The 18359-nt window shown below is 36.0% G+C and overlaps 1 protein-coding gene across 1 annotated transcript; it reads left to right on the top strand.

Moving 5' to 3' along the window:
• Positions 1-3338: 3338 nt before the first annotated feature.
• On the top strand, positions 3339-18359 carry LOC100539208 (netrin-G1-like). Its single transcript, XM_031554776.1, has 3 exons — positions 3339-3687; positions 13094-13120; positions 18183-18359. The coding sequence occupies exons 1-3, from the start codon at positions 3354-3356 to the stop codon at positions 18215-18217; spliced, it is 396 nt and encodes a 131-aa protein (XP_031410636.1). The 5' UTR covers positions 3339-3353; the 3' UTR covers positions 18218-18359.

Genomic DNA, 18359 nt, shown 5'->3' with positions numbered 1-18359 from the left:
TTCCCAAAAATCAATAAGTAAATAGATCAGTAAAAACATCTCTCCATATACAGCATAAAATTTGATATTAGCATGTTATTCCCATAGTACCTTCCAAAAGTATACCCTGTTTGTTTTCCACAGTTGCTATTGGTCTTTTTTAGGTTTAGTGCTGCCTGCACTTGACCCTCATTCAGAATTCAGCTGTGAGCGTGCTATAGAAATCATGATTAATCTCTGAGGTCTGTGAAGTGACATCAGCAAAAATTAGTGCGAGTGAGTTGAGAATCAGAGCCTGTGTGGGTTAGTCCTCTGAATGGCTTTTTTTGTGCTTATACTCCTTTACTTGTTATGTGTAGTTGGTGATACAATATCTTTGGTTCAATTTCTTCATATTTCTTTAATCTGCAGGTTTTTTTGCACTTGTATAACACTAATATTCACAAACCCAAACTAACTTTTATACTACCAGTATTCTGAAGTGCTAAGGGTAATGGCTTTTGCCACACATTGTCTGAGTTTGGGGTTTTTTGAAATATTTATTTTTCTACTCAGTGAGCTGTCTCTTGTTAACTTCATTTTTGACACTTTTAAGAAAATGTATTTTTACACTTTGTCTTTAAAGTAGTCCTTTAGAAAATCAAAGTGACCACATCTTGCTCCTTACTCTCTTTGAAATTGTACGCAGCTAAGTTTGAATTATTCTGAGGATGTTTTTTTAGGATTCTGTAACACTATCAGCACTTCTTGTGCTAATATCTCTTGATGTTAGATTTTGACTATCTGTTCTCTGCTCACAACAATTTTCCATCAGTCCTTTATTTTTTCAGTGATTAATATACTTTGTTTTATTTCATCCACTTTAAATCATACTCTTGTAAAGTAATACCTTCATCGTCACTGTTGAGTTTTTTTTGTTTGTTTGTTTGTTTGTTTGTTTGTTGTGGTGGCGATGTTGGAGTTTTCTTGTTTTTTGTTGTTGTTGTTGTTGTTTTGGTGGGAGAGGGGAGTAGACAGTTTGCTTTCCTTTCTCTTATAATTGTATTCCTTGGAATTTTCTTTGAAGGCAGAATGCAGCTTCCTGGCTGATCCAGCTAGGAAAGTTTTCATATATATAAACACATACAAATAAATTAATTTGCAGAGAGGCATTGATTGAATGAATTGTTTACAAATTTAAGGCAGGAAGAGCCATTTAGCAAGTTTAGCAGGATAAGCGGCTAAGATGATAATATTGTTTGGCTTTTTTATATGTATTCTGAATGCCTATAATGAGGGCTGATTTTTCTTTTTTTTTAATTCTCACTTAAGCTGGTTTTTAAAGTTCAGAGTTCCCACCTGTTTCCACGAGCTTGTCTGAGAAATAAGGAATAGGAAGGCAGAAGGGAGGAGGCAGCCTGCAAAGACATTAGAGAATATGGAACATGGAAGGAAGTCAATAGGCATGAGAATTTGTAGGAACTGTTTGCATATGAATATATACACCCATATATATACACAAACAAAACATATGCATAAAGAAAGGTGGGACAGGACTGGAAAGAAGCAGAGAGAGACTGGGGAGACCAGAGTCTGCTCAAGACTTACAGTTATGCAAGCCAAATTGAAGATGGGTCAGTCCTGCTCCTTGCCCAGCTCCTTAGGAACAAAGTAGAATTACAGCATCTGTTATATATATACTTTTTTTAAAAGATTTCCTGACACAACCACTGTTTGTTTCTGGTGCTTGTAGAAGAGCTGTGTACATTGGCACCAATTAGCAGATGCATCTACACTTATTTTCTCCTTACCAGTACTCAGCAGTCTTCAGAGCCATAAGAATTATCGCTTTTCTCAGCATCAGCTGGCTTTTTCTTCTGCCTAAATCAGTTTGCTGTTTCTAACATTGATGAGTTCCTAGAATAAAGCAGAAATCCCCTCCTGCAGGAAAGCCAATCAGTTCCTGTCTTCAGTCCTGTCTCTCCTCCTTCTTTCTCCCTTGACCCCTTCTTGTGCATGCTATCATTGTATATCTCCCTTTTTCATAGTCCAGTGGGCAGTAAAACAACTCATCACTTTTCTTAATAGCAGTTCTATTTACCAAAACTTGGAGCTCTGCATGACTGGCCATATCTCATCCACTGACATCCAGACAGGTATCTTTCACTCTGCAGTGTCTAGTCTTTGAAAATTTACCTTACGATTGGTGTAGTCTTTAAGCATCAATATTTCAGAAACGATATAAAAATGAAATGCACCTTCTTTTGTCTGGCACGTTTGATATATTTTGGTAATTTCATTTTAAACGGTACCAATCCTGCTTTTCTTTAGAGTAAGTGTTGCTTAAACAGCAACAGTTTCATCTGCCTCATTTCTAGCACTGAAAAGGATGCTACACCATCTTCTGCATTATAAATTCTTGTGGATTCTCTCCAGCAGCCACTTATGACAACTGCAAGTTTGTTTTACCCTGGGGATATATATGTATGTGGCCAGTTGCTTCAGGTCATATTCCTTCCAAATGGAAGTCTGCTTGACAGCTGTTAATTTGTGGTTGGTCATTCCATGTGTTGTTTTGCTCTAATTATTGGTCAGTGTATGGAACAGGTGACAAATACCCACAGGAGAACCCTTAAAATCTTTAGACATACAATCATTATGAAAACAAACAACCAGAGTCATTAAACACTAGTTTTCTCTTCAGCTCCAAACAGAAACAGATTTCAGCCATTTCCAACATTTTTTTGGAAAGGGATAGAAAAAAAGTAAAAATATTTTACTGTTTATGAAATTAGTTTTCCCATTCTGTAAGAATCTTAGTTTCAGGCAGAAAGAGGAATTAAGGGAAATACAATTGTTCAGGTAGCAGATGCTGAATCTGATTTATGTAATGATTTTTTTTTCTCAAAGTTTGTTTAGGTGCTATTTCCTAAATTAAACTCAGGAAACAATATTTCCTGTGACCTTCAGCTACTATAATTATATCAAATTAAAGCAAGGGAAAAAAAATTGCTTACTGAGCAAGACAGCACTTGCTGGACAAGAATGGCAAAACATCACTGAACTTACATTTTTCAAAGTTCCTTTCTCCCCACGTAGGCTGTTGTAAAGGATATTTAATTGAAATCTGCTTTCTCAGATGTCCATGGCCTATTCAGATCTTAATTTGGGACAGACTCTCTAAGGACACAAAGAACTTATTTTGTCTCTTTGTGTAGCAAGCAACTCTTGAATTTTTGCAAGATTGTAGACCTAGCTGTATGAAAATTACAAGTAATTTAGTTGATTAGTGGAATTATGTTAGTGGAAATGAGAAAAGATTCAGCATCTTGGAACCTTGGTGAAATTAGCGCTGTTTATCTTATTAGATCTGTGTGAGTTGATGATAATATAACATGTTCTTTGAGCAATATCTTGTGATTCTTGCTAAAACACAGTCACAACACACTGAGAAAGAAGATTGCCATAGGGTGTTCTTTGCAAAAAAATATAAGCCAAACTTAAACACAGCTTTAAATAATATCCTACTTCTTTTATTTTTGCTTTTTAAAAATAGGTGTAAGTGCAACCTTCACGCTACTGGCTGTAAAGAAGAAAACAAAAGACTACTTTGTGAATGTGAGCATAACACAACTGGCCCAGACTGCGGAAAATGTAAGAAGAATTACCAGGGCCGACCATGGAGCCCTGGTTCTTATCTGCCTATACCTAAGGGCACTGCTAATATCTGTAAGTAGTTCTGCAAAATAAGATTATTTCATTATTAGAATTCTGCCCATATCACAACTATGAAGGAAGATTAGTACTGGGAAAAGTTTGTCCTTTTTTATGACTCAGTGCACATAATTTAACATGGTTAAAAGCACATTAATTTTAAGTATGCATCGTGTCATTATCTGTATTCTACGTGCTTGTAAATATTTTGCATGAGAACTGCATAGAATTACAGAATGGCCTGGGCTGAGAAGGACCTCAAAGATTATCCAGTTTCAACCCCCCTGCCACGGGCAGGGTCACCAACCACTAGACCAGTCTGCCCACAGCCATATGCAGCCTAGCCTTGAATGCATTCAGAGATGGGGCATCCACAACTTCTTTGGGCAACCTGTTCCAGTGCGTCACCACCCTCTGAGTGAAAAACTTCCTCTTAATATCTAACCAAAACCTTCCCTGTCTTAGTTTAAAACCATTCTCCTTTGTCTTATCACTGTCAACCCATGTAAACAGTTGTTATGCTTATATCCATGGACATATCAAAGAAAAGATTAAGGAACCAAAAAAGAATCACACCCTTCACATGAAAAAGCACATATAGGGGAGGGAAACCAGTGGGAATGTCTGCAGCAGTGCTCCAGCTGAGGCTCTCTCAGCTTTCCACTCATACATTTTTATAGCCTCTGGACTCAAAACAACACAACGCAACAGAATTTGTTAGATGAGAACATTACTGATTTGTCATCCATTTAAGAAAATTTTAAAAAGTCTTTCTATTAATAACTATATCTGAAGGCTGATAAAGGAATTTTGTATCTGATGTTGACCTGTAATACAGACTCACGTTCAATCTTGCTGATCTCTAAGAGGAAAAGTGAGAGCAAAAACTACATTTTTATCTCTGCCCATTTCAAACTAATACATGTTCAACAACTTGCATACTCACTATTTCACATATACCATTCCAAAACGCTTGAATATCATCCAAAGGAAGTTCCTTGCAGCTACAGTTCCTGGTCCTGGACAGGATTAGGTCAAACAGAACATGGTGCTGAAAGAGGTTGCACAGCATCAGTTCTTTTTTTCATGCATGTATGAAATATACAATGATTCAAATTCCTCCTGAGTAACAGACTTACATTCCTTTGAAGAAAGGATTAAAGAAGATGAGAATAAATCACCAAACCTTTTGACAGAACTTATAGCTTCTTTGAAGAAAAAAGTCCAGAGTTTTACTCTGATTAAAAGCAAAACATTTATTTCTAGAATATTAGAATATAACAATTTACTGAAAAGTTATGTAAGAGAAACAAAGCTATGTAATTCATTGAATGGAAGTTTAAAATCAGTAGAAATGTGTAGTGCTCAGAATGTTATCTAAGACTTCAAAGCAGCAGCTGTGAGGAATCAAGACTCAAAAATGAGTATCACAGGAAGCAGGACCTTATCAAGTTAAATGTGAGAGTAATAGCCCAAGTAACAAACCATGAAGTGTAGGGGTATGAAATTATGATAAAATTCCTACTGAGCAGAAAAAAGAAACCTTCAAAAAGCAAGTGAAAAATATTCTGTAAGAGAATTCACTTTTTCCAAGTTATAAAAAGGGAGCATTTCTCTCAGAATTAGTACTTTAAAGTTTTGTTTGGAGAAAAATGGTGAGGTTTACCAGCTTGATTTTATTTATGTATGTATTTGTATACATACATGTGCCTAGGCACATATACATACCATATATATAGAAACATACATACATATATGCACATGCATATATCATTACCCCAGAAATCATCTGCACTGGGGACAAAATACATCTGAAAGTAAAAATGAGGATCTTTCCACGTGCAGTTTGTTATGTTACTGACATCATTTAAAATGAATTGAACATATACCAACAGAAACGGTGGAACTAACACACAGTGAAAGGTTGCTGATATTGATGAGACAACTTTAAACACTGAGTTCCTTCAGATATACTATTCCATTAAAATCAAAAACTGTTGCAAATAAAAGGAAGAATTTTCTATTTATTAGTAGTAGTAGTAGCAGTGCTAAAGCATTGTGAAAATGTAACCTTATTTGGGCTGACCAATGTTTCATCAAACCTCAAATTCTCACTTCAGCAGTGCTCACCAGAAGCAGTTTATAGAAAACTGAAAGACGTAGGTGAATGTAGAAGGATTTTGTGTCAGCCTTTCCAGTCCTGAGCAATAAAGAGGCTTTCTGCACTGGAGTCTTCTACAGTGATTCTAGATTCAGAAGAGAGAGAGACAGCTGTCATAAATTCCTTCTCAGTGCCTTCTTACAGCAACACACTTTCCACTTTAAAGACACAATGAGTGAAAATAATTTCCTTTTGTTTGCTTTTTGTGTTTTTATTTGTTTAAGTCTTTATCCCCTTAGGAAGAAATGGAATTACTCAACCATATTTATTTGTTATTCCATTTATTATTTTATAGACTTGGCATGTCCACTTCTCCAATCTGTTTCCCAAATAAAGAATCCTAATCTATTTAATCTTGTCATATATAAAAACAATGCAACATCCATTTACATGTGCCATTCCTGCTCTCTGCTGGCTCTGTGGTGACATTTTTTTGATTTGGTGAGGCTAAAACTACACATCATATTCTAGACATGAGCGGAACATGGATCTTTTACAGTGGCATAAAACCACGTCTGCTTTGTATTTTATTATTACATGGATCAGCCCTTAAATCCTTTTTAAGAAAAACTTGTGTCACACTGACAACATTTCTTCTGGCATCAAGGCTGACATAAGTGACAGGTTATATGTTACAGTTATTCGTTCAGAAATGTCATATTTGAGTTCCTTTAAAACACTTTTCCAGTGAATACAACCATATGGCAATTCTTATTGCTTGATATTACTTTTATCTTCTAAAACAACTTCTGGTGATGGCAGGCATTTATAAATTCCTCAGTTTGTGAGAATCTCTCCAACCTTTGTTGTGAGCATCAGTGCAAACAATTAATTTAGTATTTAGTATTTAGCATTGTCTATCTACCCAATCATCTCCTTGTGAAGCCTTCTGTTTATGATGTGTTTATTTAAAAAGGAAAAAAAATATGCATTAAATTTAAGTCTGTAGCAATTTGATTCTCCAAGTACTGTCATTTATATTTAGCTTGACAGATTTTTATTCTTCTTCCCAATCTTTCTCTATTAATCTAACTTACACTTGTGAAGAGAATCTTTCTAAAGACTTCTTTATTTCGCCATTTGGGTAGGTTTGCTATGTTTTTAGTGAAGTTCACTTTTAGAATTTACTTTCTTTTCATTGGTTGGATGTAATTATTCTTAGTATCTCAGATTTTTACATGTCTCTCTGTTGTCTGCATTATATTTGTTTAGTTGTTCTTTTTGGTTTCCTTTTTACTAGATTCCCCATTTTTAACTGCTCTCTCTGAAAGTTTCTGCAGTGGATTTTTTTCTCCTTTTTCCTCTCAACAAGTATGTTGGCTTTCATTCCAGAAGTGGTTCTCTGATAACTGCTTCTTGAATCAGGTCCTATGCACTACTAAGAACTAAATAAGCTTCTTTTCTTGTGGGTTTTCTGATTACTTGCTACAAGCAGCAATCATTCATGGTATGTAAAAGCTTCATTTCATTGTCACTTCCTGATTTAATCCAGCATGAGTTGTAGCATATGAATTTTTGCATTATTCTGTAGTCTTTCTGCAGGGCCAATGTAATTTCATTTATACTGTTGAGTTTCTTTCACCATCTCCATCAGGTGATCAGTAAACATAGCTCTAGTGCCATACTCTTCTTAGTTAACCATATATTCTGTGAACGTTTTGGGGAACATATTGGTAGAATTAACTTACTTATCTGGCTTGGCTCTAAACCTTCCTTGATATGGTAATTATATTCCCCAGGGGTACAATAATTAGTCCTTCATTACAGCAGTGTCCTTTGATTCTTTTCCTCCTTCCAATTTTCAGATTCTACCTTCTTCATCTAAGCCAAAATATTTTTCATTTAGAATGGATTTGAAGCATTTTTGTTTTGTATGAGTGCTTAAATAAGATGCAGTTAAAATGTAATTCTATAAATGTAAAATTTTTTTTTCCTCCACAAAATAAAGATTTCTCCAGACGTTCTCTGGTACTGGGGAATTTGCTTAGATTCAACAAGAAGCCTAAAGACTGTTTCAAAATCTTTCCAAACAGGAATTGACATAATTTCCACTGTTCTGATTCTGCCATTTTGGTAGCCAATGAGGCTTGCTCATTCCTATTGAAGCTACAGCTCATGAACCACAAGAGCATTCTAGGCTATATTCCACTCATAATCTAAACCTTGATATAAAGCTGATATCCGTACCCTTCTCATCTTTGTTGAACGTAACTTTTTTTTCTAGGAGAATGCAAAGCATTTTTGCCTGCTTTTGTGAAAAACATAAAATTCTTCACTGTGTACTGGTACTACTGCATAGCATTTATCTTATATTTTCACTCTATCTTATTGACTATTTTGTGATTACATTTATTCCCTTGTGCTGCCACATTCTACAAATAGTTTGTACTGCAATATGTTTTGGCACTCAAAGCGAACTTATTGAATTTCTCAGTACTTGGTATTACAAGATAGCTTTTCTCTCAGCAGTCATACGTGTCTGACAGCACCAGCCCTTTTCTTCCTTCTGTTGTTTAGATCATCTCTGGCACTTATGTTCTTTGCTCTATCAAACAGAGCTGTCCGAGGCTGTGCTGAGCTCCCATCCATCAAAGCCTGCTTGCTTTTTTGTCAGTCCTCCACATCCAATAACCTGTACCAGAAATGCTTGACACTCAGCTAAAAAATGCCTCCCAGCTGCTACCCGACTTTGCTAATTCATAGTTTGACATGAAACAAAGCATTGACCAGGACACAAGGAACACTGGTGGATTTTACAGTGGTGGATTTTTTCAGTGAGAAGTTAGGCAGATAGTCTCAATCAGTTAACAGAATTTCTTCTGCAGCAGGTTCCCCTCTGACAGAACAGCCTCTGTCTCAGCAGCAGAGCCCTAATCCTCCCTGAGCAGGAAAAGACTTATGAGGCATCACTGCAGCACAGCTGCCACAGAAACAGTTCTGGCAAAAAGTAACGGTACTTAAAATATTGCACTGATTACCCTCATCTGTGTTCATATTTTTCCCCATGAATATTTGATGACACAAAGCCATCTTGAAGGACCAGCATAAGTGAAATTGGCAAGGAGGTTGTATGATGGCAGGCTTGTCATTGAGGAATCTATGTAGCAGGAATTCCTATGCCTGAAAAGACCATGTAGCCAACTGTCTTTTCAAGGCAAGCTCACATTGTAGATACAGTCTCATTTTCTAAGGGTCCCATTCTTTGAAGCAACAGGCAAGAGCTTTCCAGTGCCTACTTTCATGAATTAAATAAAGGATGTTGTCCTGCATGATCTCAGTGCAGAGGAACGGGGCAAGCTTAAGAAGTAAAACATTGCTTCTTGACAATTCTGATAATCTTTTCAATCTTTACAGAGTGAGCAACTGCAAAATTAGCAGTAGCAGAAATTCTAAGGCTCTCACAACAAAACACATGAAAAACTTCCTAAGGATTGTCTCTTTCACAGTGTGTGGTTCTTTGCCTAAACACAATTTGACAGAACACAAAAAGTTTACTTCTGTGATCATAATAATCACTCCCTTTGATGAAGGGATTACAAGATGCTAGGTTCCTCCAGCTTCTAGAACTTTAAATTACTATAGAATTCAGAACTTCTAAAATTGATACTGATGATCTGATATTGTCATCATGCCTCAGTGGAGAATTTAGAAAGGGAAAATATCTCTGTGAGGATTGCTATCATGCTGCATCACATATGTCCCAGCAAGACAGATCAGACATGGCAGGCCTACTCTGACTCTTTGCTATGGGATTCAACTCTATATTTTGCACCTTTTTAAGAATCAAAGTATGTTGTGTAGAGTGCAATTATAAGGAAATATCTTTTGTCAGAAAAGCTCTCACACAGCTTTCATCGGCAATTAATGAGTCCAAAATTGCACTGCGTTATCTATTCTTGTATCTTCTCATACCTTCATAACAGGCAGTCTAAATTCTCAGTTTCTAGGCTGCATTCACTTCACCTGGATAATTCTGGGTGACTCTGGCTCCCCAAATACACGAGCTGCAAGCAAGATGCAGTGCTCTGATAGCAGCAGGAGCCCATCCCTGACTCCCCATCATATGGCAGGTGCACATCCAGCCTTGTGATGGCAAAAGCAGAGAAGCCTACGAGAAAGACAGTAGCCAAGATTGAGTTGCCAGAATAATTCCTCCATCCCAAATTCTCTCTGAGCCCAGGAGGACATGCAGCCTGACTGCATTACCTGCTCTGCTGGCAGGAAGCATGCAAACACAATGATGGTCAGGGTGGCTGCAGCATATGGCCTGCTTTGAGACTGCAAACTGCAGCATTGCCCTTCTCACTGAAAGCTTGATGTCATTCCTTTGTGTTATGTATTCCATACTGACACAATCTGCACAAGAAATCTAAAACCTGCCTCTTTGCATGCATCCAATTTGTGGAGTTTTTTTCTCCATTCACAATAGTCAGCTACACAGTATCTAGCTGCTAAAACAACCCATTTCCTGATAATGGGAAACAAGAAGATTACAAGGCAGATGCAGAAGACCATATGCAAGGAAAGCATTAGATTTTTTCTCTCATGTAACGTGTACATATTTAGAAGCACTTCAGTGAACATGCAGTATATCAAACCACCACCCTCAAGTCAAAAATAGTAAATAGGATCAGAGACTTCTGCAGTGTTCACCATTTTGGGGGCAGGAGCTACCCTAGCTCTTCCCTCAGTACAAGAATCCCCATTACAATGCATAAGCATCCCAGACAGAACATTTCTTTGGTTTAACAACTCATTATTTGTAAATGCAGTCACTTGATTTCATTAATTTAGCAGAAGAGAGTTGTGCTTGATTGATCTATCTTGCCACAAGGCTGATGGGCAGCACCCACTGTGCCAGGGGAGAGCATCCCACCCAGCTCCCAGCAGCTTCCTCCCCACCATGCCGCAGCCCCTACATGGCATGCATGCACACCTCAGGGCTGGTGAAGGGAGCACCTGCTGTGCCAGAACTGGCCTCTATATGCAAGTCCTGATCTTCCCAGAGCACCACTACTAAGAACATATTTCCCATTATATGTGCACTTTAGTTTTTAAGGAGTGTTAATAGATCCTGTCTCACAGCCCTACGCAATCACCTCTTTTCTAGACAAATCCAGAAGTGCCATTCTCACTCTCGTTAGCAGAAAGGGCATAAAGTAGAACACTATCAACACGGTCACCACATGTAGGGTAACTACTATTACAAAAATCACACAAATATAGAAGCTATCGAAAGAGCGAAAGAGCTTTTCAAACAGAACCTGAAGACAACTTTGCAAGTTTAATTCAGAGCCCTTCAAGGCAAGCAGGTTTTTTATTCTCATTATTCTCTGCCCAGGAAGCATTTATCACTATGAATTTGTGAAATAGAATAAAAAGAGGAGATCAGACTTGCAGGAAAGCCTCTCCCTTTCCTACAATCTGTTAAGGACAGAAAGGAAAGGATATTTGTGTGTGTGTGTAGGAGAGAAAAGAGATTTGAGGTGGGGGAGTATACTGAAGGAAATACAAATACAGTTTCACAGTGGAAGTGTGAGTGTGAGAACACAGGATCTGTACTTTATCTAATACTCTTGCAGTTTCCATCAGTGTATAAAGGAAAATGAATTCTGCTAATTTAAAACATCTATAATGACTTGCAAGAAAAGGAAACAAACTTCTATTGAAACTTTGGGGAAAAATGTTGGAAAATTGATTGTTGGCTTTTTGACTTTTAAGGCAAGGGGATAAAAGTTCTCTTACATTAACCTATTCTAATTTAAAGGTACATAGTGAACTAAGTTATTTTTATAACTTTTAGAACAAAAAATATGTTCTATTATGACCAAGTTCTTATTTAGCTTTTAATACTTAACTGCATGATTTAAGTATATACAACACATACGCGTTAATCTCAGCAAAAATGAAGTTTGGAAATGATGCCTGAATGAGAGTTTCATTCAGCACAGGCTCCTCGAGTACAGGGCCTGGCCCTCTGCAGGTCCCAGTTCCCACATACGATGTGAAAGTAGGGCAGCCTTTCTGGCACATGCCCCAACATTGCCATATCTGTTTAAGGTCATCATTCTGTACACCAAATTACTTCAGTTTTCTCCTTGCCAAGCTAGAATTTAGTAATGATTCCTAGTTGACTCTACCACCATACTTATATTGAAAGTCGTTTATCATGCAAACATTCCTTCACTTCAGCTTGCTTCATTGGAAAACAGTCCATACAATCTCTGAGTAAGACAGAACTCTTCAAGATGGATTTTGAAAGTGGTGTAACAGATGTTTAATGGAGAAAAAGACTTTTGCAGTAAAGCACATGCTACTGAAGTCAATAAAACGTACAGAAAGAAAACTGTATTTAACTGAGAGGATGCAAATATTCAGAATTTAATTACTGATCTGCAGTTTAACACTGGAAACTAGTGATAGTACTATAATCGATACCATTTAATATAAAGAAAATGGCATTTCAGAAAAGATTTTGTGTCCACAGTTTTGGACATGAAAAAAAGCACCATTCAGGGCAGACATGACCATAAGTTACATGCCAGAACTGCATCAGGCAACTGGAGATCCCACATTGCTAATGTAGCGGCTTTACTCCTCAGCAGCCCCTCCTCTTCTGGTAAATCTCACCTCCTCTGGAATGGTTTCCCTGCATTAGTTCAGCTCAGTAACTGAAATCAAAGCAGGAAATCAATGAGAGGCTTAGTCAATATGGCAAGCCTAATGCATTAGATTGCTTTGCTCAATTAAATTTCTTTTCCTTAACTTAATTTAGGTAACTATCAGGTAAAGGATGAAAAAAATAGCTATGCACAGTTAATGCAACAGAAGCTATCAAATGATTTAAGCAGCTGGCCAAAGCAGTTAGCAATGCATCTATCCTTTGGTTCATTTTTTCCCTAGATCTACATAATACATGCATGAGTTATATTTTTATATAGAGCACTAAACCTAATGGCTAGTTAGTTCAAATACAAAACTGTTCTGAACAAATTCATGAAGTTCTGAGATCTGGTATGGGTCCCAGAAATACCCATCTGTCAATACATTTTAGTGGTCCCCACAGTCTCATACTGAAAAATCTAAAGACTCTGCATTTAGAAAGGGCTGGATAAATGCTAGCAATTGCTTGGAACTATTTATTGATACAATATTCTGAAAATGAGGACTTTTTTTTCTTTTTTTTTCCAGAATCTTAGATGTAATAGTGCTGTCAACTATAGTAAATAGCTAACACCTTTTTGTTTTCCTTCTCTACAGGTATACCCAGTATTTCCAGTATTGGTAGTAAGTAAAAAGACAAAGTATTGTTTTGCATTTTCATTCAGCTTCTTGGATCTAGTTTCCCAACATCCCTCTCTGTTGTAGATGATGTTTATCTGAAATGTGCTCTACATGAACGTGTTATGTACTGGCTTACATTAACATGTAACTGTATTATATGGTCAGAGAGAATGTCACTCCTAACAACATATCTGCCTTCAAGCACGGATTTTTGGATGCATCCTTATCGGCAGATGAAAGATGAGTGCTCTAAAAATGAGCGTTATGCAGAGAATTAAAACTTCCACAGAAAATATTTCTTCAGTATATTTTGTAAAAATGTTTATTAGTAACAGGGAAGTATAGGACAATTAATTTTCATATGTTTGTGTATAAATTCAAAGAAAGAAGATTTTAAAAAATACTTTTCATTTTTGTGCAGTAGCTTAGTAAATGTAGTGTATCTGTTCAAATCTTTAGATTACCGCCAGTGGCCTTTGAATTGGGCTTTTCTGCACAGAACAAATAGAACTGTGTTCCTTGTAAAAATAATCCTGCTTTTCTGTATGCATATAAACCTTCAAAATATTACACCAAAACTATGATAAAATCATAATGTTGTAATGTTAAGAACTAGCAAATTAATCACATCAGAACATTTAAACAAAAGAGGAACATAGTAACTGAACTCTGTGTCTCAGCTGAGTTCCACAGCAGACAAGCGCACACAGTCAGGGCATGTCAGCTGCTTACAAATAGAGTGCAGGGCTAGAAATCTATCATGCTGTGTCTGACTGAAAGAATATTCCCCGCAGCCTCAGCTTTGCAGAAACCTTAGACGCAACTTCTATGAGATGCAGAACTATCAAAATGAGAAAATATCATCGTAGTAAAATATATTTTGCCGTACCTGATATCCAGCTGAAAAGCTTCTAATAATTTGGGTAAAACTGCCTCACTTCTTTTGATGCATAGTCAGGTCTGCCAATTTATAAATCAGCTCAGTTTACAGAAGCTCATGAATAGCACTGATTTGTTAAACTCTAGGCAGCAAGCTAAATATCATCAAAACTAGCCTCCTCGTAAATAAGAACAGTGCTAACAGCTGAATACCATGGCATCTGTTTGGTAGCTTTAAATATTGAAGCAGCATCAATGACAATAACCTGAAACTGAGAGCCTTCGATTTGAATAATGTAATTTTCCTGCTTCAGTATCTCCTTTGACATTTTCATGACTGAAAACGGATAGTGATACACTATTTTAAAACCATGTTTTTATACATATATTTTATAACAAGAAAAAAAAAAGAACTACATGGAAGAGAAGAGTAAGTTTATACTGGCGTTATCAGAAATATCCTGCCATTAATAACAGACATGGGATGAATGGGAAAATAGGTCTTTGGAGTATAGCTGTGCTGTATTTTCTTAATGCTGTGTTGCATGGACTATATACTTGTGTTTTCACTTCACGCTCCATACAGCCTTTGTCACCACATCTACCATTTCTGAGCATCAGCAGATGTTGGCCTTTGAAAACTTAACAGGGAAACTCAAAAATACCTTTTAAGTAATGGTGACCTGAAAGGATGCAATGTTGACCTCTTTGTGTTTTAAACTGGGTTGATTAGTACTGTTTATCTATTAAAAATGGAGAAAAATCTGTTTAACATTCCATAGGAAATTGAAAAATTGGTGCAAGTTTATGCTTTATCTTAAGTATGCTATAAACATCTTGGAATAATATGTGATAGAATTCAACAAATTTCTTTACTCACCTGGAAAGGCTGAAGCACGAACATCTCTTCACGAGGATAAGTAAATACTGATATTCTGCTTGCTTTTTTTCATGTTTTCTTCTTAAATAGCTCAGGGGAAAAAATAGCTCTACTTGCACAATCTTCTGAACATCTTATAGGATAGAAACAGCAGAATTATCAGTTAAACAAGGATAGAACCCATAAATATATTCTTGTCTCTAAGAGAATTTAACAGAATTACAATTAATACATAAAACCAAAGAAAAATCAATAGTTGTGACTGCTTTAATGGAGACTGCATTACTTCTTTTGTCTATGCTATGGTTGTGTTCAAATCAGCTGAGTTTCTCCCTAACTAGGGACAGGAGTTTATTCTCAGGAGATACCATTTGGGTTTTATTTTGCCTGACAGCAAACATTAGTACAGGGATACTGCATTTTGTGTTCTTCAAGGTTTTTCAACTACGTAAGAAGGGGACAGGAGGGAGGGAACAAATGTAGCCCAAATTGCCAGCAAACAAATCAGGTGCCACTGCAATCAGTGTTCATTAAACATTCTGAAGACCCCAATGAAAGTATCCCCAAAGAAAACTACGATGTATTTTACTGTGTGCACATACACACATCATTTTCTATTCCTTTTATAATTCAATCATCTTGTATTAAAGCAGTTTATCATTAGTTTGAGTACAAAGAAAGAGTGGTCCTTAAGTAAACATCCTTTCTGATCATCTAGAAAATAAATAAATAAATCCGAGCTTTCCTATTAAGGTCATTTGTACTTGCTGCTGTCTATCAGTTGAATAATAGGTTTCCAGTCACTTCCAGCATTCTAGATTCCAATGCTGCCCCTTTCAGCATTTTTCAGCCATATCTGCAAGGATATTTTGTGAGAGCATTAGCAATTAATGAGTCCCAAAACCATTTCATAATTGTAAAATTTATGATTAGCAATGCTTACATATAATACTTGAACATTCTGAAAACTGCATTACTTTACTTGCTAAAATAATCATTGTATAATTTTACATAGACCATTGCATCAAAATATTTGTTATTGTGACCACATACAAAAATTACTAGTTTGTACATGTATGCCTTCACAAAATCCTGAATCTTCTAACCTATAGCTTCTATCTTTATTCCTGTGAAGCATAACACCACTAATTATGCTAAACAGTTTGTTATGAAGGGTATAATTAGAAACAGGATAAGATAGACATGATGTACAAATAGCTCTGTGTGGGTGATTATCACCTTAAAGCCTGCTGGTGGCAGATGAGTCAGAGTTTAGAGACAGACCGTGTACCCAAGTACAAGGTGGAAATGGCATTCTCTCCTTTGTTCTCTATATTTTTATTCTTCTTTACAGCCAATTTCAAATTAAGAGAGCTTTTTTTGGAATGATAATGAATATAAAACAAAATAAAATAAACCTTGAATGGGCATTCTTATTTTATTGGTTTCTTAACCTTGAAAGATATGGTGGATATCTTCCTGCATTTAAAATAGTGTTAGAATGAGTGTAACTTTATTTGTTTTAAATATTTATTGTGATATTTTGAAGTGAGAAATATAAATATAATAAAATTGTGAGGGCAAATACTAGAAATCTTATTTTTTAAAAATCACACTGGAAGTATTTAGAACCTGATTTCATCCCCTTGCACCAATCAAGAACTTCTCTCACTAAACTTGCACTGGGAACAAAGTTATTACTGTGCCAAGCGCTGGACTAGATTATGTACGTAACATCCACATATGTCAGTAGGATTTAAATATGCATAACTAGGTTGTAATTGTTTGTAATTAATTGAGAACAAGTTTTACAGAGAGAATTGAATAGATAAGAGACAATGAGCCTACAAAATCGTTTAAATAGTTTTCAGGTTGTAACCTTTTGGATATATTAGCAAAATATTCCCATTTCAATTCAGTTTTAATGAAATCTGACTTGTTACTAAATAACACTGTAAATCAGACACCTAGTCTAAGATAATCACCTTATCTGAGTAAGCAGTTACAGGAAGACAGTATTTGTTTTCTCACTGTTACTCTAATAACTCTAAGAGTGCAGTATTTTTCACTTCAAGTTTAACAGTTAGGCTTTCTATGATATTAAAACTTTACAAAGATAAAAAAAAAATAAGATAGCAGTATCCTTTATGGTATAATGCTTTCATTTGAATGCTAGATCTGAAAGTTAATTGAACATTCTAAGTCAAAGAAATTGTGAGTCTATTTACCTAGTAGGATTCGTGAGAACACCACTGTTCTCCTATGTAACTAGGATTTCAGTCTTTGTGGAGTGATTTCTAGTGTACTCCTCAAGAAAGCACTAATAAACTGCTGGGCTGGAATTTGGGAGAGTTTTTGTTTTAGTTTGCTTGATTTGCCAGATCCACCAATTTTAACAGATAAGAAGAGCCATTCTCTCCAACTTAGTAGACATGGCCAGTGGCAGTTCTGTGTTGTTTCTCATTCTTCATCCCAAAGTATCTTAATCATCTAGGATTAATTACAATCAGTAGTACATCAGTCTTTTCAGTAACTTTCTTTTTTAATTTGCTGTAATATAGAGAAGATTATTCAGTTTCCAACTAATTTTGCATAGCTGTTAACGACCATCACATGTTAGGATGCTACAGAGACACTATATAAAGCAACATTTTGATACGAGTTATGATACCCACGGAAAAAAAAGTTGCATTTGCAACATGCAAATTTAGATGCAGCTACTCAGAAAACTTTCTGGACAAAAGACAAGATCTAGGAAGATATTTAAAAATGCAACATCTTTAAAGCTTGAGGAGAAAAGGCACTTCTGTTTTGTTTTTTGTTTTTTGTTTGTTTGTGTTTTATTTTTTGTCCCCAGACATGAAATTCATTTACTTCTTGGAGTATAAAGAAGAATGAGTCATGAAATCAGCATTTTGATTTTTTTAAATAGGTCTTGATCTACTGTTCTTCATCAGCTGTGAACAACAGCACAATAGTCTCAGTCTACCTGTGAATTCCAGCACCACTGTAGGATAAAAGCAGAACAAATCAAAATAAAAAATACTTTTGCAAATATTTTGCAAATATTTTTGCAAATACTGCAAATACTTACAACTGAAGAATAGTCCTTCCAACCTCAGTAGTGTGAGAATAACAATCTTTTACCTTAGTTAAAAGTAGCGGATTTTTTTTCTGACATCAGCTCCAAAATTTTCCAGAACTGGATCACTGGATTTTTAAAACCTCTAAAAAGATCATTTGCTCTTACTCTGAAATAACAACTGGATTCATAAAGAACTAATTGCGTTTAAATTCTTCCAACAGTTGTAAAAGATGTTGTAGCTGAGGAGCTGCCATAAAAAACAACCACATCTTCACATTTATGCAGAATTCTCCTTTCTTCAAAGGAACAGGTATGAAACTTCCTACATTGCTCCAAAAAGATTACCTAAAATTGGCCCAGAATCTTTTTTAAGACTTAATAAATCAGTGCATGAGTTA

Source organism: Meleagris gallopavo, chromosome 10, assembly GCF_000146605.3.
Source record: "Meleagris gallopavo isolate NT-WF06-2002-E0010 breed Aviagen turkey brand Nicholas breeding stock chromosome 10, Turkey_5.1, whole genome shotgun sequence".
Classification (NCBI taxonomy): Eukaryota; Metazoa; Chordata; class Aves; order Galliformes; family Phasianidae; genus Meleagris; species Meleagris gallopavo.
The sequence above is the reverse complement of the archived record's forward strand: the minus strand, read 5'-3'. Positions and strand labels throughout refer to the sequence as shown.

Coding starts and splice junctions, on each gene's coding strand:
- LOC100539208 (XM_031554776.1), top strand. CDS start 3,354: ATGTTCTTTGAGCAATATCTTGTGATTCTTGCTAAAACACAGTCACAA. Junction 3,688..13,093: donor TAAGGGCACTGCTAATATCT/GTAAGTAGTTCT, acceptor CCTTCTCTACAG/GTATACCCAGTATTTCCAGT. Junction 13,121..18,182: donor CAGTATTTCCAGTATTGGTA/GTAAGTAAAAAG, acceptor TTCTTCCAACAG/TTGTAAAAGATGTTGTAGCT.